General features: G+C 35.3%; 1 protein-coding gene across 4 annotated transcripts in view; it reads left to right on the forward strand.

The window, feature by feature from the left end:
• Positions 1 to 1,246: 1,246 nt before the first annotated feature.
• LOC140756654 (uncharacterized) overlaps positions 1,247 to 23,665 on the forward strand; it is a 33,773-nt gene continuing 11,354 nt past the window's right edge. For all 4 annotated transcript variants that reach the window (XM_073092200.1, XM_073092201.1, XM_073092202.1 and 1 more), the window contains exons 1-4: positions 1,247 to 1,405; positions 21,687 to 21,824; positions 22,384 to 22,497; positions 23,347 to 23,396. In XM_073092200.1, the coding sequence (XP_072948301.1) occupies positions 1,348 to 1,405; positions 21,687 to 21,824; positions 22,384 to 22,497; positions 23,347 to 23,396 (360 nt within the window). In that variant the 5' untranslated portion in view covers positions 1,247 to 1,347. The remainder of the gene's footprint in view (positions 1,406 to 21,686; positions 21,825 to 22,383; positions 22,498 to 23,346; positions 23,397 to 23,665) is intronic.

Consider the following 23,665-nt stretch of genomic DNA (forward strand, 5'->3'; position numbering starts at 1 on the left):
TTGAAATTGAATGAAGCCACAAACGGCTTATTCGTAAGTTCTTTTTTGAATTCTTGACAAATAAAAACATTTTTAGAAAAAACTTACGAATAAATAACTAATAATGCGTAATTTACATAATAAATAAATAATTATTTCAAATATTTTAGGGTCATTTTAGCACGGAGACGTGGCAAAACTTTTTTACGCAACTATTCCAATTCTCAAAACTGGGTACATTTTCTTGTTAGGAGTGAGTAATTTTTACTAATCTATGCATGCCAATCATAGATGAATAAAGTAAAATATTAATCTATGATGCCGATACATCACCCAAGGAACTCAAGTGGCGATGAAATTTAGACAAAAGGTGAAAAGTCTAAAATAACTATCATAAGCCTAAAAGGTGAAGATAAGACCGGGAGAGTGGGAGTATCCATACTGTTAAGCAAGTATGTGGCCATAGCCAGATAGGATTAGACTCTTACTTATTATCCTGATTACTGTATACGCCTCTCCATTGCTATACCCTTTAAATCAAATACATAATTGCAATGGACGCTGTTATTAGGTAGAAATAGTTGTGGCGTGATGCCCTATGCCGAACCAAGAAGGGTATTACCACCTGTAAGACTTTATGAAAATTTTCACATATATAACTTGTACATGCAATACATAAGCATAAAAGTTCAGCAATTTAAAAACTTTTATAGGCAAAATAAAAATTTATATTCTTTAGAGTTAACCCTCTTCCTGCTATAGTAAAATAACATAAACAATAATAAACATCTTTAAAATACTCAGTACACTTAGCAACGCATTACTGTACCTTTATTACTTACTTTGATAAACTTTAGGAAGATAAATATTCCGGTAAATATATAAGAAGGCTTAAAAAAGATTCACTCTTTTTCCATACCAATAAAAACTTCGGGATAAAAAGTATTAAAACTCTCTTCCAAGAAGATGTTGAGTAAAAATCTATCGGGTACCTACCTATCCAGTTTCCAATAAATATAATATGAACAGAAATATACCTACTGCTGGAACATAAATATAAGCTAAACTTACTTGTGAAGATAATAATCTTTATATTATCAACGCGTACTCAAACTTAGAACCAACTTGCATTTAAACTTATCATTCGCAGATAAGAAACAACGCCTCAACGGTCAGCTCACAAAATCTAATGTATGGGGTTAAAAAAATTGACACAAGCGACGCACGAATAAATAAGTTTGTGTGAAACCAACTCAAATTACGCAAAGTAATAGAGGTTCCGATCAGTTGTGAATAAGTCGCGGTGGCTTCAAGACGCGTCCGCGCGTTCTATTTTTGTGTTGTGTTAAATTTTAAGGTTTGTGTGAAATGAAGTGGGTAGTGGTGGCTGGTTTCCTGCTGTGTTTCGCGAATAATATACGCGCTGGTGAGTCCATCCCTAATTTAAAGGGTGCTTTATTCATGCAATTCATGTTATCAAAGGCGCCAGGAAGCAGGAACTAAAGTGGGATGCATTTTGCGATAAGCCGCTTTTTACGTTTTTGTTATTTTTTAATAACGTTAAAAGCTGTTACAACGTTATTATGTAATTAATATATTATGTGTCGTTATTTAATTTAATAAATTATATGTTATTTTTTACACAGTATTGAGAAATACGATTTTAATTTGACATTATTTTAAAGTACATCAATTATTATAAATTAATATTTTAGTAATTGTGTATTTTACGAATTATAAAAAGCTTTATAATAAGTAAATAATAAATAGCAAAAAAAAAAAAGAATCTAGAAAAGAAATCTAAACTTAACTTAAGAAATAGAAATCTAAACTTTATAATCAATGGAAATTAATAGAAAGTTTATACCTTATGTTAAAGAAAAAGTTAAAATTACTTCGAATCGTATAATAATGTAAGTTAGGAAGATGGATAATCTCATTACGTTATTATAACTCTATAATTATATTTTATTATTATATTCATAATGGTATGAGAATAAAAGTATGATGCGATTGTTATCTAATAAAAAACTTTGAAAATGACGATCTATTTAACTAAAATAGTAAAATAGTAATAAAATTAAAATTTATATGATAAATAATGAAAAATTTTATTGAATTAATATTGTTAAAGTATCTCTATCGATATTTTAGGGTTAAAAATGAAGCAGTATGTTTTTAATGGTGATTTCTTGTTATTTCATTAAGTTTAAGATAAACCTTAAACTTATTTTATTAATAAATAATCCAAATTATGATTATTTTTCTCCTACCAAAGATTGAATTCGACAAACGAAAGTTAATTTCTTGTCAAAATTGATATATTTTGTTTTTATATCTTGCAAAAAAGCTCATTAAAAAAACGACAAATTGGAATCACAAACGGACACATTAATTTTATTTATTTATGCAAAGCTGTGATGTTGTTAATAGTTTTATAAAAATCAAAGGGGAATACCAGATTATAAGGAAAATATTCTTATTTATTATTAATGTATGTATATATATGTAAATAATAATACATTTAAGTGTTTGTCTGTGAATACAATTCTAAAACACATTTTTTTTATTTTCTTCAGTAGATTTTTTCTCTTCGAAATAATTTTTGAGTATTTAAATTAAAAAAAAAAGATTTTGGTTTTAGGGGGTAGTAAGGTAGACATACTTATTCGAGGCGTTCCAACCTAGTCCTCAGATAGAACTTTTATTTCACCTGGGGTCAATTAGGCGCGGCAGTGGCCACCTACCACCACTTGCTGTAATCCACCTGGACTATATAAGTACCCATTTGTTACTGTTTCTATAATTCAAGAGTCAAAAAAGACTAAAAAAAATCAAGAGTTTATCAGTTACAAATAAATTCTTCTTCTTCATTATACCAAATATCTGGTAGAAATCTATTCAAATTATTTTATTATTGTATAATAATTATTAATTATTTTGTGTTATTTCATGATGTGTTACTTTTATAATAATAAGTCGTCATTTATATAGTCACTGGCTGGTACGATTTTATGAGTTAGCATAAAAAAGAAAAAGAACTCGACGTGTACGACTCTTGACGTTCGAGTTGTTTGCGCGGGAAATAAAAATATAATAAAAGTTGTAAATTGGTTGAGGAAATAGTTTGATTTTTCATATCTAAATGTACAGGCATGCAGACGGTATCCGTGCAAACTCGTTTGTAAACAACGGTTTCTAGAGGTACAGTCATTTCTGAGAAATCTGCAATCGATTGACACTGTAACGGGTTAATTTGAACTACTTTCTTTCCTAAAGCTTTGTTCAAACCAATGCGTTGTTGCAAAATGAACTAAGTAATGAAATGTGGCCAATAAGCTGTGGCGGGAATATGGAGGATTGCAAAGCCTTGTTACCCCAAAAAAATATTGTAACCCACAATTGGATTTGATTTAATTGGATTTGATTTAATTCGTCTTATGGTTAACCATTATACTACAAATATATTAGTAATCAACCTCCAAAAAGTATTTTGCAAATACAAGAAAATTGAGTGGGAATCAGTAAAGTTCAGGGGGGTTACTACCATCTCTTAAAACAATATTATTTTAATCATACTTTAACTTTTTGTTTTTTTTTTTTTTTTTTTTTTTTTTTTATAATATAAGAGTAGCAGACGAGCATGATGGTAAGTGGCTACTGCCGCCCATGGACATCTGTAATGAACCCAGATAGGATTAGATATTCCTACCTGAGGTCGGCCACAGATGCGCCGCTACCCCTGAGGACTAAGCTGGAACGCCTCGGAAAAGTCTGTCTCCCTTACCACACCCTTCAAACCGGAACACAGCAGTGCCTAACACTACTGTTATTAGGTAGAAATAGGTGTGGCGGTGGTGCCGCCGGAGTCGAACCACAAAGGGTTCTACCACCTTCTTGTTCAGGAAATTTAACTTTTAAAGTAAAATATGACAATTTCAGTTGGTTTTAACAATGGATAAGCGAAAAATTTATAAGGGTTTAGGTTTGTTCAACTGTGTATGACGGAATATTTTACTGTTTTAAGAAGGAAACAAAACTTTCCTGAACTATGATGGTTTTTAAAAGATGGTGGTAAGCAACAGGTCACCGGCACATCACCTATTTATAGCGTGAAGCAATTCTTACGTTTCGGTGTAAGGATGTGGATGTGGGTTGACTTTATATCTTAGTCCTCAGGACCGGATTCCGGTAGAACTCCTATTTGGAGTTGGGTTCCGAGGTCCACGGGCGACAGTGAGCATTTTTTTATAATATAGGAGTAGCAGACGAGCATACAGTCCACCTGATGGTAAGTGGCTACTGCCGCCCATGGACATCTGTAATAAACCCCAGATAGGATCAGATATTCCCACCTGAGGTCGGCCACAGATGCGCCGCTCCTCCTGAGGACTAAGCTGGAACGCCTCGGAAAAGTCTGTCTTCCTTACCACACCCTTCAAACCGGAACACAGCAGCGCCTATCACTGCTTTTATTAGGTAGAAATAGGTGTGGCGGTGCTGCCGCCGGAGTCGAACCACAAAGGGTTCTACCACCTTCAAACAACACTTTTACCAACAGGTCCACCATACTTCAATTATATAGGGTGAATTTTTCAAATAGGTCTTCAGCGCCAAATCCTGAACTATAAGGATTAGCGAAAAATGCCGAAGGGAATTACAAGGCCGATTTTGATAAAAGCTAAAACTGCATCATTACTTTTTTAAAATATCTTTTTCCCTACCCGGGAATCGAACGAGTTAGTTAGTTATTAGAAAAAAATACACCCTCTATATTATTCCACTTCTGATAGTGTCTCTTATAAGGGTCAAATTCTGGGAAGTAATGTTATGTGACAAATTAAAGAAAAGGGAAATTTTGAAGAAAATACAATATAATATATACATACAATACGGTTACCGTCGTAGAGTCAACATACCCCGATGATGCTCCGTTTTGGAGTGAAACACGTGTTGGTGGTGGTGTGTATGGTGGTGTATATTTTTTTGCATCTGCACGCATCCTTTGTGGGAGGGAAGGTGGTACATACTGCATGGTTTAAAATATAAATCATCATACATTTTTGTAGCGGATTGTTGCGAAGTAATTTTAATCTTAACTTAATAGCATGGATTTCCTCAAAGTAACGCCTGATACAATTAACCTCTTGAATAGGGAATCCTAAGAAACAAAATCGGTCGTCAAACAAAAGAGAAAAGGTAGAGTACAAATGTATTTATCACCTATTTATATAATAATAAAGTCAATACATAAGAATGACTCATAAATAATCGATAGTGTTCCCATTTCATCGACTTTATTAGAATCTGATAGGTGAAACCTTAAACATATTAAGCATATTAAAGTCGGTAAGAGCTCTCGTCTGCCCACACTGTAAATGAGGTTGCATAGACAAACATATCTGTGATATCTAACCGACCTCACTAACGTGCTTTTTATATTGAAGTAGCAGACGAGCATGCAGTCCACCTGATGGTAAGTGGCTACAGCCGCACAGGGACATCTGTAATCAACCCCAGATAAGATTAGATTTCTATCTGAAGATTGCCACACGTTGCCGCCCCTGAGAACTAAGTTGGAACGCCTCGGAGAAGTATGTCTTTCTAACCACATGAAGCTGGTTACACACGTTGCTTTAGGGTTAAGTTGGAAAGCCTCGCACACAGCAGCGTTAACACTGATGTTATTAGGCAGAAATAGGTGTGGCGGATATGCCTTCGAACTCGAACCACAAAGATCAAAGCGGCAGGTACGAAAGGGCGTCCAGCAAGCGACCCCGGGAAGGACGGCGGTATGTGTGGTCGCATACCGTCGTAAGCACTACATGGTGTGGGAGGAGCGAAAACTGCTCCCCCAGGGTAGAGCCCGTTGGGCATCGCGCTTGGAGGGTTCCGGTTGTGTTCCTTCAGAGATTCCGGAGTTCTCCAACAAGCGTTGAGGACGGCCATCGGGGGGGTTTTAGTGCGGTAAATATCCCCCATAACCCGGCGTCGCTCCCACGTCGTTGGGTACCTTTTGATGGTGTCCCCCTCGAGAAAAAAAAAGGTACGAAAGGGCGGCAAAGTTGAAATTCGGAAAGAGTACATCGAAATCCATATAATTAATTACCAATTTTCAAAACTCCTAGAAAAGATTCTACTTATATTAGAACTAAAGGACTAGACTAATATCCATGAGCAGCAAGTCGAAGCGAGCAAGCTAGTTTCAGATACAAAAAATGTTCACTGTTCTATCTTTAAACCTTATCTTTATCTATCTATCAATGTCATACCTTATAGGGATAATTAACAAAAAATAATAATATCCTGGTTTATGAATAGAAAATGGAGTTCTGCATCCTTTGACAAGTAAAATAGAAAGATACTTCACCTTGAAATTGAATGAAGCCACAATAGGATGATTTTTACCACGCGTTTTGTAGCTTGGCCTGTATGTATCTTTGAAGTCGATTCTTACCCACTTTGAACGGTCTGATTAATTTAAATTTTTGAACACTTATAAAGAACCGATTTTAATATTTTTATCCCATTCACCTCATTAGGATCGCCAGGCATCAGGATGAAAGATTTTCGTTGTGCGATTTTAGCGTGGTTTTTAGTTTGAAACTAAGTATAACTATATCATCTATTTTTTGAATTCTTGACAAATTTATAGAGAAAACTTAAGAATAAATAACTAATTTATTTATGAAATATACATATGTAATATACAGTTAATAAATAAGCATTTCAAACATTTTAGGGACATTTTGAACGGAGACGTGGCGAAACTTTATTTTGATTCTCAAAACTTATTACACTATCTTGTTAGGAATGATCAATCTATGTATTTTACTCATCTAAGTCTGCATCTTCGCTGATTTGAAATTCTTCCCACAATTAACGATCTTATTGTGATAATATAATAGCATTGCATTCAGTTGTACGTACTTAGCGACTGTAATATGCATTGAAATATAAATAAAAAGTTACTTACCTACGTTAACATCATTATTATTGTTATAGAATTAGAAAAAAGATTAACAAGCTTACATTGTAGTTTTTTTTCCTCCATGTGATTTCTTTTTGCTCGGCCTGTGGTTTAAATGGCTTTCGTTTTGTTTCTTATTAATAATGAAACTATTCAATTTTATGACGACCCGCGTGGCGGAGCGGTCACCATGCCGGTCTGACGCGCAAGGGGTCCCGGGTTCGATCCCCGGTCAGACAGATTTCTAAATGATGAATTTAGATTTCTGATTCTGGGTCTGGGTGTTTGTGTATTTGTCTATGTGTGTGTCCATAGCACCCACGACACAGGGAATCCTAGTGTGGGGCTGTGAGTGTAGAAACCGTTTATTTAGCGTTTATGTCCAAAGATAGATTTGACAATTTCTCCATATGCCCGTTGTTAATAATTAATCTAGCAATTTTTATCTATCAAAGATTGAAATTTGTCAACGTCTTTGTGGTTCGACTCCGGCGGCACCACCGCCACACCTATTGCTGCATCAACAGTGTTAGGCGCTTTTGTGTTCTGGTTTGAAGGGTGTGATAGAAGAAACATACTTTTCCGAGGCGTTCCAACTTAGTCCTCAGGAGTAGCGGCGTATCAGTGGCTGACCTCAGGTAGGAATATGTAATCCTATCAGGGGTTGATTACAAATGTCCATGGGTGGCAATAGCCACTTACCATCAGGTGGACTGCATGCTCGTCTGCTACTCCTATACTATAAAAAAGATATAACCCACACCGTATGCGTAATCCCCATCAGTCATGTCTACCTTAATATCTGGATCATATTTATGGTCCGTCTAGCGATATGAAACAAATTGATGGATGGTGGAGTGAATCATGAGATTTATGACTTAATTACGACATATCAATTACTCATAAATAAAACTGAAGATACTACTGTTTATATGGGATTTCAATTGCTGTTTTCTCATCACGTACGCTTTTCGCAAGGTACTTGAAGCTTACAGCTATAGCCGTCGTGAACACATTACTGTTCGACCGCTGGGCACGGTTCTCGCAGAATTAGAGGTATGTGCCATAGTCCATCGTTGTCCCTGTAGTTCCGGGACAAGAATAGGGCTACGGTATACTCTGCCTGTCGTAAGAGGCGACTAAAAGGGGGCTTCTGGGGTTGTGGGTGGCAAACGGCCCCGGGAAGGACGGCGGATTGTGTGGTCCCATATCGTCGTACCAGACAGTGTGGCGGGCGTCAAGTTCACCTTTGCGGAGCCCGAAGGGGCAACGCCCTAAGAGGACTCCGGTTGCGTTCCTTTGGAGATCCCGGAATCCTCTACGCAGCGGCAGGACTGCCACTGGGGGGTTTAAGTGTGGTAAGAGTCCCACATAACCCTGTGTCGCTCCAACGGCATCGGGTACCATTTGAATCCCGTGTGAAAAAAGTAAAAAAGGCAATAGTCCACCGTGCTCTTACCACAATTGCACACATTTCATTAGGAAAGTTGTAAGGACATCCTTTTCTTGTGGCCCGCAGACTCGCCGCAGATCCGCGGGTCGCAAAGACAGGATCGCGGGTCACGAGTTACTGCAGCGCTAAACGACTTTTGAATGCCATGTTCACACAAAACAAACAAGTATTCATGTTCTGACAACCACACAGAGCCCAGAATGTTGAAATCACAGACAGAATTATGTATTTGTACATAAATATTTAGGTAAGTGCGAGTCGAACTCCACGCATAGGGTTCCGTACAATCAAATTTTCATACATTTTTAGTATTTTGTAATACATATTTATAATTGTATAATAATAGCAGCTCAATAGGTAAAGCAAAAACGCCTAAAAATAGTGGTTTCTTGTAAGGCGACCGGCATTTATTTTCAAAACTTCTTTTTTAGTAAGTATTTGTTGTTACAACGACCATTACGATCCATTACGCTTCAAGAGAGCCTTGTGACAGACGGACAGACAGCGGAATCTCAGTAATAGTCCTTTACGTACGGAACCCTAAAACCGATAATCGACAGCGGGAAAGTAAAAAGCAGGTTCAGAGCCAATATTTAGATAAAGCTCCAAGACTTCAGCCACTCGAAATCCATTTGGTGAGCAAACACTTTAGTACATTAGACTCGAGATGAATATCTTAAATAAAATACTGCATTAGAAATAGTATACCGACACGTCTGGAGAATTAGGTGAGTCATTACTGACCATCGACTAACGCTTGAGGTACTGGTGGAGTTATTAATAATCGATCCATCTTTTATAGGCACTGTTATAGATTTTTCCTATTAAATTGCTTTAGGATTATAATGCCGAACCGTCTGGGGATTAGCCGAGTCATTGCTAACCATGACTATCGCTTGAGCTACTGGTAGAGTAATTAATAATCGATCTATCCAGTGTCTATTAAAGATTTTTCCTATGAAATTGCATTAGGGATAGTATGCAGAACCGTCTGGGGATTAGCGGAGTCATTGCTGACAATCGACTATCTCTTGAGCTATTGGTTATTAATAATCGATCTATCCAGTGCCTTTTAAAGCTTTTCTTATTAAAGATCGATATTTGATCATTTCTTGGAGGCAGAAACAGATACGAGTATATTTATTTAATAATAACCGACAATTGATCGATCGAAATTTAATAATTTGTAGTAGACAGAAACAGGTAGATTAATATTATTTAATAATGACGACAATTGACCGTTCGAAACTTAATAATTTCTAGTACACAGAAACGGGTAGATTAATATTTATTTAATAATGGCCGACAATTGATCGATCGAAACTTAATAATGTGTAGTCGACAGAAACAGGTAGATTAATATTTATTTAATAATGACGACAATTGATCGATCGAAATTTAATAATTTGTAGTAGACAAAACAGATAGATTTATTAATAATGACAGACAATTTATAAGGATTTTTATAAGGATTCTTTTTTAAATTGATTGTCATATTTATTATTAACTAGTTTTATAACCGTGCAGTTTATTTATTTATTTTGTCTATTTGCAATTGTACTGTGTGTTGCAATATTCCTGAATAAAGTATTTTATTTCTTCTTTCTTTCTTTCAATTGGCAGCAGATGGTCAGCAGTCGGTTTCTAATAATAACAGCAGTGTTAAGGGCTACTGTGTTCTGGTTTGAAAGTGGTAAGGGAGACATACTTTTCTGAAGCGTTCCAGCTTAGTTCTCAGGGGTAGCGGCGCGTGTGACCAACCTGAGGTAAGAATCTATTTATCTGGGGTTGATTGCAGATGTCCATGTGCGACAGTATCCACTTACCATTAAGTGGTCTGCTCGTCCGCTACTCGTATAATTTATAAAAAAACGTAATATGGTAACGAAGCAGTTGTGAAGTGCTTTAATGTGAAATCAAGCAGTGGTGAGATGCGTTAATGTGGTGAGTACGGTAACAGATGGGCGAGGAGAGGTGAGGTGAGGCTAGATGACACAATTCTGTCATAATAGCCATTATTATGATATATTTCTTTAAAATATCTTCCTCTATCTTATATATAAAATTCTCGTGTCACAATGTTAGTTACCGTACTCCTCTGAAACGGCTTTACCGATTTTCACCAAATTTTATATGCATATTCAGTAGGTCTGAGAATCGACTGCTATCTATTTTTCATACCCCTAAGTGATAAGGGTTGTTAATGTTCACCCTTAATATTTTTTTTATTTATATGGCAACACAACGTTTTTATAATCTGTATTATATATTGTGATATTCAAGAAATATAGCGTCATAATATGAAAGACAAATTTTGTAATTTTTCAACCTTTTAAATCACTGTCATGTATAGTCCGCACCAAACTGCTATTCCGCTCTGAAGTTGTTGCGAGCAGGTGTAGTCATACAATTTGCTATGGCGACGCGATTCATTTCTATATTCAGAGCGGACTAGTAGTTTTACGCGGATTATATAAAACTACATTATTTAGTTTTTATTTTGTGATTTGTTTTTTATTATTATTATCATTTTTTTATGCACACTAATTTTGCTTTTCGTATGCACACTCCTGTCCCAGGGTTGAGGAACAAATTCCATACTGGAATAAGCAATCTTTTTTCACTTCATCTCTATGTCTTCTGTTTTTATATGTATCCTCTTTTTGTGTACAAAAACCTATTAAATAAATAAAATACATTAGTGAGTGACATGGTGATGTGGTGATACGTCACGCGTTATCGCGGTTCAGGGGTCGTCTTCATTCACCATGCGGTCTTATCGCATGATGTCACACACGTCGAGATTAGTGAGTTCATGTTTACTCTGCGTTGTTAGATTTGTTGGATGTTGTGCTTATTAATAATCGATCTATCGAATGTATGGATAAGAAGTTTGATAATTCCTGTCAATTAGAAAAAAAAGACAAACTTTACTGTGCGTTTTGGCAGGGGCACCACCGGCAACCATACTTAATCTACACTAATATTATAAAGAGGAAAACTTTGTTTGTTTGTTTGGTTGTAATGAATAGGCTCAAAAACTACTGGACCATTTTAAAAATTCTTTCACCATTCGAAAGCTACATTAGCCACGAGTAACATAGGCTATATGTTATATGAAATATATTTGATAAATAGATTTTGAGGCGGTACAAAGTTTGCCGGGTCAGCTAGTCCATGATATAATGTAAATGAATCAGGGCAATCCGTTCCTATAGAAACCGCTTCGCTCTGGTTAAAATAAATTTAAATGTATCAGAATCCCTTTGAAAATACCGTTACTTTGAGCACGGTCAGAGCTGTTTAGCATTTATTTTGCATAACGTCCGAGGATCTAGTACACTTGCGAGCAAAATAAAGTATCATGAAAAAAAAATAATTTAGATGCCTTTCGTCCTCGACCCACTGTCACCTCACCTCACCGACCTCAAACCTTCTCCTTTTAGTAACTTAATATTAAGTTTATTGTTTTGAAATATGTATATAAATAATGAAATTGTTTTCATCGCTGACAATTATTATTTACTCTAAATAGGCTAAGAATTCGGTTAAGAACAATTTTAGTCAGTTTTTAAGTGATATCGGTTTTTGTTTGGTAATGATGACCACAATAATATTTAATGTTTTGATTAAAAAGCTTAAGTTTTCTATAATGATTATGGTATCATTTTGGATTACTAGTTATACATATTAACCGATATATTTATATTTAAGACATGCATTCTAAAATATAGATGCATTTTCATATTTTCTTTTAGGTAAAATAAGTATTGCTGTATTTTTATTTTTTAATTTGCGTCAAAAATTGAAGGTTTTTATTTAAGTAGCAAACAAGTGCAATCTACTTAAAGGCACTACTGTTCTCGGATAATTGTAATGAATATGAAATGAGATAAGTGCGGTAAGACCTGTGGTCGGCTACGCGTTACTTCCTCTCAGGATTAAGTTGGATTACCGTGCCGTGCTACACAATTGCAACTTTAGCAAGTGATTCTAACTTATAGCTCCTATTAAAAATATCATAAAAATAAGACAAAAACATATGTGTGTACTTGTATACACGTATAAAAACCACACATAAGGATTGCGTTAAACCTTCGTCTTTGGTTCACAGAAAAGCATGTGAGTATCACATTTTAACTCAATTTGTCCAGTAATTTTGCAGCAAATTGACTGTGACAGACGAACGGACCGACGCACGAATGATCCTATCAAAAAACAATATAGAACATATTGTCGGAACCTCACAAAAACATAGCAGCGCTTAACTGTTGTTATTAGGCAGATATATTAAAAAATAGTTAGTAAAAGACAGTATACTTTCCACTGGCCGCAAGTGTACATTATAGATACCAGATCTACCTGTTCAAGGGGGCAATAGCCCGCGCTGTCCTTTACACACATGCTATGGTCATAACGTATGTTTGTCTGTTACACTTTTTTGTGCCTCAGGTATTTTGAATATAAAATAAGTAAGGAGTCAAGCGTTCGTATGTCAAAATAATATTATTATTATATTAATAGACTAACTCATTATTAATAATTAATCTATCTTTTTGTCAGCGAAAAATCGTAATTAGACAATTTCTTGTAGGCAGATATTGTCAAATATCAATCTTTAGCATTCAGCTGAAGTATTCATATTTTATTTCATATTTTCATATTGCGTAACTATATAGGACGGTACATAACTTTTAAAATCAGAGGTGCGTGGGATTTGAACCTTGGACTTTTCGATTGAACCGTTTCAATAAATAAGCTATCATGTCTGGGCCCTAGATATAATAAAAGCGTCGCAGTTGTGGTAAAAAGACTATCTTCCACTATTAATTACTTAATTATTATACTTATTTACTTTTATAACATAAGAGTAGCAGACGAGCATGAAGTCCACCTGTTTGTAAGTGGCTAATGCCGTCCATGGACATCTGTAATCAACCTCAGGTAGATCTAATCTATATGCGCCGCTACCCCTGAGAACTAAGCTAGAATGCCTCGGAAAAGTATGTCTCCCTTACCACACCCATCAAACCAGAACATAGCAGCGTGTAACACTGCTATTATTAGGCAGATATAGGTGTGGCGGTGGTGCCGCCGGAGTCGAACCACAAAGGGTTCTACCACCTTCCAAATGTTGAATATCTTAAATTTACTTTGTTAAAAGAGAAATAATATTTTTTTTATTTTCAAGACTTGTTACAAAAATAAATACAACAAAATCATTATAATAATTACAATAATAAAAAAAAAGAGAATTAAATAATATAACCAAATTTTAAATTAAATATAAAAAGCTACATCTAAATTGCTGTCCCTGGGATGAGTTCCCAGAATGCTGGCAACATTCCCTCGTTGGATATCGAGGCTTATTCGCTGTCCGGAGTATATGCCAGCTCTCTGGTCATTCGTCGACTCTATTTACTTTTATATAAATATTTTTTCCGAAAATTAATTAACACAAGACCAATTAGAGCATGCCATATCGTGTTATCGATTCTTAGAACCCCATACTTTTCTAAGTAGAATGGCCGTACAAACAAATTATTCAGTATGACATCATATTATTATGCTTATCGCCCGTTCGGGATAATTCCTAATAATTAATATTTAGGGTTAAAGAGCAAAATAATATTTTAATTGCTTTATAGGATCGCCAGTTGAGTAGTGGTTTGGTGGATAGTTCTGCAGATTAAATAAAATAATTCACCAAGTGCGACTTGAACGGAAACGGAGGGTTCCGTACCACCAAATATTGATCTACTTTTTATTAAAAAAATGCATTGTGAAAATTTTAACTGTCTACCTATTACGGTTCAATAGATTAAGTGAAAACGCTGAAAATAGTGCTTCTTGTATGGAGACTTTACTTTATTCTTTTTTAATATTTGACATTTGTTGTTATAGCAGCCATAGTAATAAACATTTATAAAATTTTCTAAGTGTCTATTATTACGGCCTAAGAGATAAAATCCTTTGACAAATGGACCGACAGAGGAGGCTTAATAATGAGGTTCCGTTTTTACTCTTTGGGTACGGAACCCTAAAATCGTCTCGTCCTAAATTAAAGATTGATTGATCGAAATATATATAATATCGACAAATAGTCTGACATCATTGTTTCAATGACGAACGGAAAATATACTGGTTGTTTATTATTGTTAGGTATATATTGGAAATTTACCCTCTTGCCGATCTGTTTGTATTTACCAATGCAGGTTCAGGGTTTGAGTCCGGGTCATGCATCATTAAATGGATAAAATCTGCATAATGCATAATAAAGGTCTCCCTTACAACACCTTCTAACAGGAACACAGCAGCGCTTTTCACTGCTGTTGTTAGACAGAAATAGATGTGGCGGTGGTAGCAAGACGGGACTTCGTACCCACGGGTCTCTCATATGCCGCGTCTGCGTTTGCAATATGGGGGGGTGAATAGGGATTATTCGGGTCTCGAGGGTACCCTCTTTGGCCCGGGAAAATTCTCAAGACAGTGAATACCCCCCGGATTTTAAATATTCTTGCATAATATTATAATGAGACAACATTAAAATTATACCAACCCCGCTGTTTAGCGGGGGGTACGGAACGCGGTCAAGTTACCAAGCCGGCAGTCCCCCTCCTGACGGTCGGAGGAAAGTGGCTGCAGGAGTCGAACCAAAAAGACTTCTACGACTTTCGATAGCCTGGAGCGCCTCGGAAAAGTATTTCTCCCTTATAACCCGTCAAACCGCAATACAGCAGCGCTTGACACTGCTGTTAATAATGTGCTGGTGCCTCCGGAGGCAAACCTTAAAGGAATCTACTATCTTAAAAAACTTCAAAAGTCGATTTTGAAAACAGAGAAAAGAATACTTTGTAGTTCCTACAGCGCCACCTATACACCTGGAACAAACCTAAACAATCTAATTTACTATTTTTATTTCATAAAGGATTCTAAAATATATATTTATTACAATAAAAGTTGGTAGAACCCTTAGTGCAGTGGCGGATTTACCAGCAGGCTGAGTAGGCTTCAGCCTAGCAGATTTTTGGGCGGCAAATTTGGGGACCTAATTTTTTTTTGCTAATTAGGAAGCTAGTTCGTTCATGCCTTAAACGTGTCATGAACTGGCGTGACGAAAAAAAAACGGGAACCGTATCATGAGCCAGCGTGGCGAGCAAATCAAAAGGGGAACCGTGTTATGAGCCGGCGTGACGAGCAAACAAACAACGGGAAACATGTTCTGAGCCGACATGGCGAGCAAAAAACTACCTAGTCCGATAAACTACCGAGTCCGATAAACTACCTAGTCCAGAAACTACCTAGTCCGGGAAACTACCTAGTCCTTGAACCTGTTCCAGTATATACGCCTCACCTCTAGTAAGACATGACAATTGTAGAAGCAGGGTCGGCAAAAACTGTACAACCTAGACCTTAATGTTTTTTGAATTCGCCACTGCCTTCGTGGTTAGAATTCGGCGGCACCACCGCCAGACCTATGTCTACCTGATAACAGCAATGTTAAGCGCTGCTGTGTCCTGTTTTGTAGGTTGTGGTAAGGGAGACACACTTTTCCGAGCCGTTCCAGCTTTGTCCTCAGATAGGAATATAATCCTATCTGTGTTTGATTACAGATGAGTGGCAGTAACCACTGACTATCAGGTGGACTGCATCCTCGTCTGCTACTCCTATATTATATAAAAAAAAAAACAGAAAAATCGAATTTCCTCTATTCATAAGCGATTTTAAGGTATAATTATTTAAGAACCACACTGTTCCCATGGTTATATAAATAGACCACTAAAAACTAGATAATTGACTATCAGACGACTGAAATTAGTTCACAATTAATTGGCGGCGAGACAGACAGACGCCGATCCGTTTGAAGATAATTTGTGTACTTAACTTATGTCAAAAAGTAAATTATATTGTTGTGTGCGGCGTTCCGTCGCTTGTATCGGAATCGATCTGTTACAGTGGTTTTCAAAGTTTGGGTTACCCCCTGGGGATCACACTATAAATTTCGATTTCTAACATATTTTTACTAAGAAAATTAAGGATATTTGTATACATTTAGTTATGTATTTAATTAAAGTGCCTTATTAAGAAAAGAGATATGGGGCTGCGAAATACATTCGCATATTAAGGGGGTCATTCGATGGAAATTGTTAAAAACAATTGATCTTTAGAGGTAACGGTCTGGCGGTCGATATGTGATGCTGATTGGTGGTGGTGAAGAGTCACCATGACTGTGACACGTGGATAAACGTTATTTACACGATTGGAGTAGCAAATTTAAAGGAAAGTGGTCATAGGATTGTGGTAAAGCACGTTAAGCAGTCGATAGATCGCTATCCTATATGGAGTTACAGATGTCCATTGGTAGCAGTGACAGTTTACTATCAGGCGGAATGTATGCCTGTCTGTTACGTCAATCTTATTAAAAAACAAATCAAAATAAATACATTTCGTTTTATTTTTGTGTCATGGCAGAATTTTGTTTCAATGTTTTGCTCAAAATGCCAAGTCGTTTCTGGTCTGGTTATTATAAACATCGAGTAATAACGATAATTCAATCGTAATCTATGGTTGGGTTTAAGTTGTAATTTGTTATCTGTAACAAGGACTCTTTCTTGGCATTTCGTAGTAAACAACACAATGAGGGTTGTATCAGATGTTAATTGTTCCAACACAAGCGATTAAAGAGTTAAGATTATTTTCTTTTTACATTACAATTAACGTAGGACTAGACTTAATGTAAAATATAAAAGTAAGTTAATATGTCACAAAATAATTTAGAAGGCAAGAGCAAGAATAGAAAATAAAAGAACGGAAAAAGGTAATATACTAAAATTACAACTAAAATTTAATAAAAATAAAATAAATATAAAAATCTAATAAAAAATAAAGCTATTCTCAGTGAACTTTAAAAAAACACAATAACGAATTACATACATTATCGGATTTTATACCGCTAATTTGCCCGATAATCGCTTTGTATGAAACAGGTGCTTTACGTTTGACCCCAGATAATAGAGTATAATTATAACCATTCATTAATGCTCAATGGAGTAACGTAATAAAATAATTTGTTTCTTAAAAAAATGTCTACCATATAATCTAAATATATATAACTCAAAGGTGACTGACTGACATAGTGATCTATCAACGCTCAGCCCAAACCACTGGACGGATCGGGCTGAAATTTGGCATGCAAGTAGATGTTATGACGTAGGCATTCGCTAAGAAAGGATTTTGATCAATTCTACCCCCAAGGGGATAAAATAGGGGATGACAATATTATCGTTACCAATATAAGTTAAATTACATTTTTGCAGTTATTCTGCATTACATTAACTATCTCAGGAAATAGCAACGCATATTTTATGTGATCGGTTTTAGGTTAAAACTATGTTGAGTTGCTCATGGAAGAGAGTGATTACTTACAATCGAGATGTTTGTGGCTTTAATCTGAACAAATAAAAAAAAACAAAAGAACCAAATCACTTGTTACATGATAAATGGTAACACATATTTATGCTTTGTGAGTTTATTCCTTTTCTTATATATAAAATTCTATCACAATGTTAGTTACCAAACTCCTCCGATACGGCTTTACCGATTTTCACCAAATTTTATATGCATATTCGGTAGGTCTGAGAATCGGCTACTATCTATTTTTCATACCCCTAAGTGATAAGGGTTGTTCACTCTATTATTTTTGGGGTTAAGGGTTGTTCATTTTTTTATTTATATGGCAACACAACGTTTGCCGGGTCAGCTAGTATTATAATAAAATACCTTATTTGTAACCAAAGTCCCATTAAAATGTAAAGGGGTGCGCAATTAATTTAAAATTGTAATAGGGGTACATGGACCTATAAGTTTGAGAAGCCGTGGTTCAAAGATTTAGAATGTTAGCTATACATTATCTTCGGTGCAATTATATTGACTGATTTGCATCGTGGGATGGAATATAACAAGTATGCGGGTGACCGGAATATTTAATGAGACAACGAAGAAAGTTTAGAACTGCCGTTATTTGAATCAAAAATTAAACAGCTTTATAGATGTAAGTTTAAGTGATTGGTATTATTTTATTGTTATATTATACTGCTCTTCTTTGATTGAAACATTTGTTAAAATTAGTTATTTATTGTATTTTAATTTAAGTATGTCCTTCTTGATAAAATAATGGATTTGAAATGAAATATTTAATTTTACTTTAATTAATATTTCTTTTCTTTCTTTAATGTATTATTATATCAATTATATTAAGTATTTATTTCATAAATAAATTATATTGAATAAATTTTATTCTAATCTATACGAAATAAATATTTTTTTTAATAAAATAATATTTTTTAATAATGAAAATAATAAAAAAATAACTAAAACCAATCACACGGCAATTTTAGATGGCTTATTTTATTTATAATTTTCTTGTATATATTTTGTAAATAAGTCCATTTTTAGTTTATGTCGTTAAATAAAAATATAAATAAAGTTTAATAAATACATATAAAAAAATAAATAAAAAAAAAACGAAATTATATAATACCCAAACTTAGTATTTATAACAATAATTGTTTACTTATTTATTACTTTAATTGCAGTAGTAAAAATTGTAAATATTTTTTATGGTCCTATTAATAATGATAAATAAATTCAAACCATTAAGAAAAACTCATCTAATTACTAAAATTATTAATAATTCATAATTCATAATTCTTTATTTGCATAGAATAAGGTTAACAAAGGTCTTATAGTTACAAATTTCTCTCATTCTGCCGGGTCGGCGTGCAAATTTTGTACACATAGTAATCAAAAACAATTTACAATATTTAAAATAATTGATTGCAATATACGTAATTTGAATATTATACAGTTATTGATGCCAAGAAGCATTAGTTACATTATATAGTCATTAAATGAAGTTTGTATGTCAATTTTCCTTAAATCTAAATAATCTTTAACACAATAAAAACATTTAAACACAAGCCATAATGTCAATTTGCTTTTCATTCATTCATTTATTGACTTACCTACTCCCTCTTATATTTCTGCATGATGAAATTTTGGATCTCTTTTAGCTTTATGCTTAATAATCAAGTTATTACAGGACTATTTTTAACAATATATCTTTGAGATTTTTTACCCGACTGTTGTAATATTTTTCGAGCGTACGTATGTATGTTATACCTAAATGAGACATAAAAATGTATGTCTCATTCTTTGGGACGCCTTGAAACCCAAGCGGTTTGACGGATTTTATTGTATGAGGTGTCGTTGGACTCATCTTAGTTGTGGGAGTAATATTAGGCTATACTGATAAAATGATGAGTAAGGTATACTGATATATGATATAAGGCAAGTAGCTTTTACGGTTTCCATACTTTGGACGGTTTGGAAGCTAATTTACGAGCGAAAATCAATCAGCGATACATCAAAGATAATCGGCAATTCCATCGTAGCAATTTCCTCATAGATGTTTTAAAAATTATTTTGTTTTTGTTATTCATAATAAAAATGTATTCTTCGTGTTGATGTTTTATAACATTAACAACATAAAAATTAATAAAACAACTTGATAATTGTCAACAATAGCATTTATAATGGGTTTAAGGGCACACTATAATTATTACGTTGATAATAAGAAGTTACTTCCTTAAAAAATAATAGACTTAGAAATTTAACTTCTGCTAGTTAGATAAAAAAACGTGAAAATGAAACCATTTAATTGATAATCACAAAGTAATTATTGACATTACAACGTAACCATACTGTTTATTAAGTTGATATGCATAAAAAAATCTTGGTAGCAAATATTTTTAATAAAAAGAAAATTGGCTTTGGCATTTCGGGTATTCGGCCGTCTAATTTGAAATTTTGACAATCGCCAACAAAGCTATCTTGGCAGGCGAGTGTTATTGAAGCAATTATTGTTTGTGGCTATTAATAGAACTGCAATTATTGCGAGGGTTAAAGGGCAATTCGAGGATCGGCCGGGCGCTCCGCGTCACGTGACTTTCGGCAGCCATCATTGAAATTCTGGCGGGAAACTGAAAGTGTCACATGACTTGAAAATAATCGTGATGCCATAGATTAGGAAAGATTACTCACTCCTAACAAGAAAATGTACCCAGTTTTGAGAATTGAAATAGTTGCGTAAAAAAGTTTTGCCACGTCTCTGTGCTAAAATGTCCCTAAAATATTTGAAATAATTATTTATTTAAGTATTATGTAAATTACGTAGTATTAGATATTTATTCGTAAATTTTCTCTAAAAATGTTTTTATTTGTCAAGAATTCAAAAAAAGAACTTACTAATAAGCCGTTTGTGGCTTCATTCAATTTCAAGGCGGCGAAGTATCTTTACTAATCTAAGCGTGATGCTGATATTTTTATTAGATTTTGTATAGCATTGTTTTAATGTTTATTATACAGACAGTTGATGCGTGCGGATAAAAAGCTTTTGTTTATGCCTTTTTTAGTCAAAAACGTTGCAGTTCATCCGAATTCTATGGGCAATAAAACATCTAAGATTTAATTTAGTTTTATTTACATAAAAAAAAAAACTTGCAAACGAGCATGCAGACTCATGTAGCTCACCTAACGTTGGCTACAGATACCGTTCCGCTCACCTAGCGTTCGCTACTACTCCTGTGGGCTAACTAAGAATGTTCTGTTAATTTTTACAGAGGTAGATCTCCCCCTCTGATTCAATATACATGTGTCGTCATCTTTTTTTATACTATAGGAATAGCAGACGAGTATGCAGTCCTCCTGAGGGTAAGAGGCTACTGCTGTCCAAGGACATTTGCAATCCACCCTAGATAGGATAAGATTTTCCTACCTGAGGTCCGCCACGGGTCGCCGTTACCCCTGAGGACTAAGCTGGAATGCCTCGGAAAAGTATGTCTCCCTTACCACACTCTTCAAACCATAACACAGCAGCGTTTAATACTGCTGTTATGAGCCAGAAATGGTTGTGGCGGTGATGCCGCCGAACCATACAGCGTTCTAACACCTTCACTTACGGAAAGTCGCCAAAGTTAATTCATAAATTTTTGGAAAGTCGGCAAAGTTAATTCATAAATTTTTGGAAAGTCGGCAATATTAATTCATAAATTTTTGGAAAGTCGGCAAAGTTAATTCATAAATTTTTGGAAAGTCGCCAAAGTTAGTTCATAAATTTTTGGAAAGTCGCCAAAGTTAGTTCATAATTTTTTGGTTAGTCGCCAAAGTTAATTCATAAATTTTTGAAAAGTCGCCAAAGTTAATTCATATTTTTTTGTATTTCAGGTGTGAGAGGCCGTGACCTTCCTTTCGGGAAAGAATGCCTACCAGGCTCGCAGTGGATCAGTCAATGCAACTCATGCACGTGCAATGCAGACGGCAGGCCAGCTTGCACGGACAGGATATGCCCGGGTCATGAGAATGGTAAGTTATATGCCACTGATCTTCAATTATTTTTCGACTTCTGCCCACTTATTGTATAGTTTCCTCAAAAATTACAGACTCATTTATCAAATTTCAAAATCACAAAGGCAATCATTAACTTCAGGAGTCATTTTCAGGGCCTTTTGCTCCACCTCCTCCCCCGTAGATTCCTTTCAACACCACGAGGAAGCTTTAATGTTGTACTATTCATTCCGTGCCTATCGCCATTTTTATATGTTTTTCTGCATACTGGTGAACCTGCCATAGACTCAGACTTTTATTATAACAAGATCTTTATTGAACTAGAATATTTATCTGCGAACGAAAAATATCAAATAAATAAACAACTCTTACATTTACGATTTGATCCCTTATTAAATCACTGTAAGACTTTTCTAATAGTCTTCTTCAAAGTCGGTGATGCATTGGCGACTCCTCTGATGTTGCAAATGTCGACGGTGACCACTTTCCATCGGGTAGCTCGTCTGCCTTATCGTTAGATTTAAGTACAAAAAAAAAAAAAAAAATGTTTATAAACAAAACATAAAAACATTTTCAGAGCCAATGCGACAATGTGCGCCGTCAACACGGTGGCAGATCGAGTGCTTCAACACATGCTCTTGTGGCCCCGAGGGCACGGCGTCGTGTACAGAACTAGGCTGCGCAGATGAAAGTTGGTATATCTTCTTTTTTATATAACAGAAACAAAATTTCTAGCAGTCCTCCTGTTAGAGGGTTAGTGCCGCGCATATCCGTAATGAATTAGTATCTAACATCGGTACAGAAGTCTTGCCGCGGAGGACTCAGTTGGAATGTATCTTATACTATGCCCTTCATACTAGAACACAGCAGTATCACAATGTTGTTACAGAGCCAAGTAGTATTGGTGGCAGCTCTGGAGTCGATTTTGTTTTTATAAATTGCAGAAGAGTACCAGGCGACCATTCCACTTGATGGTATATGGCTGCTGCCGCCCAAGGACATATGTAATCGACCCCAGATGAGACTGATGGGGACAGTTACAGATGCTCTGCTACGCCTCGAGATAGTATGTCTCTCTTATAAACCAGCTAATGGCAGCGCGTAATAAGACTCATATCTAATGGTAAGAACTGGGACCAGTTAAAGTTTTAGTTCCGACGCTCGGAAGCGCGCACGAAACAATCTGTTAGGCTACTAATGGCAACGACTGTATATCCTATGTAACTTTTTTTTATAATGTAGCAGTAGCAGACGAGCATGCAGTCCACCTGATGGTAAGTGGTGTCTGCCGCCCATGGACATCCGTAATCAACGCCAGATAGGATTAGATATTCCTACGTATGGTAGGCCACAGATGCTCCGCTACCCCTAAGGACTAAGCTAGAACGCCTAGGATAAGTATACCCCAAAACAGAACATAGCAGCGCCTAACACTGCTGTTATGAGGTAGGAATAGGTGTGGCGGTGGTGCCGCCGAAGTCGAACCACAAATAAGCAGTTTCTGATAATTATTACAATATTGAATTTTACGTATTTTCAGATCCGTACCCTAACGACAGAGAAGGAATTGAAAAAGAGAGTTCTGTGCCCGTAAGTAAATAAATTAGTTTATTTAGAATTTATATATTTTACACGATCATTGGTGTTTTGCCATTGTTTGTATTTTTGAGGAAGCCACATAACTTATGTTTTTAATTTCAACTTTAACGATTGTCATAACTCATTTATTCTGTTCATTACTTCATCTAAATAAATGATAATAGACGCATAAAATGTCGTTTATAAAGCACAGACATGACTTGCGTAGCGTTGTCCGCTGTACGGGCATTTTCTTGCCACGCGGTCGTATACCCTCGTGC

This window comes from Epargyreus clarus, unplaced genomic scaffold (genome assembly GCF_041222505.1).
Source record: "Epargyreus clarus isolate Ecla_fem2 unplaced genomic scaffold, WU_Ecla_fem_2.2 ptg000035l, whole genome shotgun sequence".
Taxonomy (NCBI): domain Eukaryota; kingdom Metazoa; phylum Arthropoda; class Insecta; order Lepidoptera; family Hesperiidae; genus Epargyreus; species Epargyreus clarus.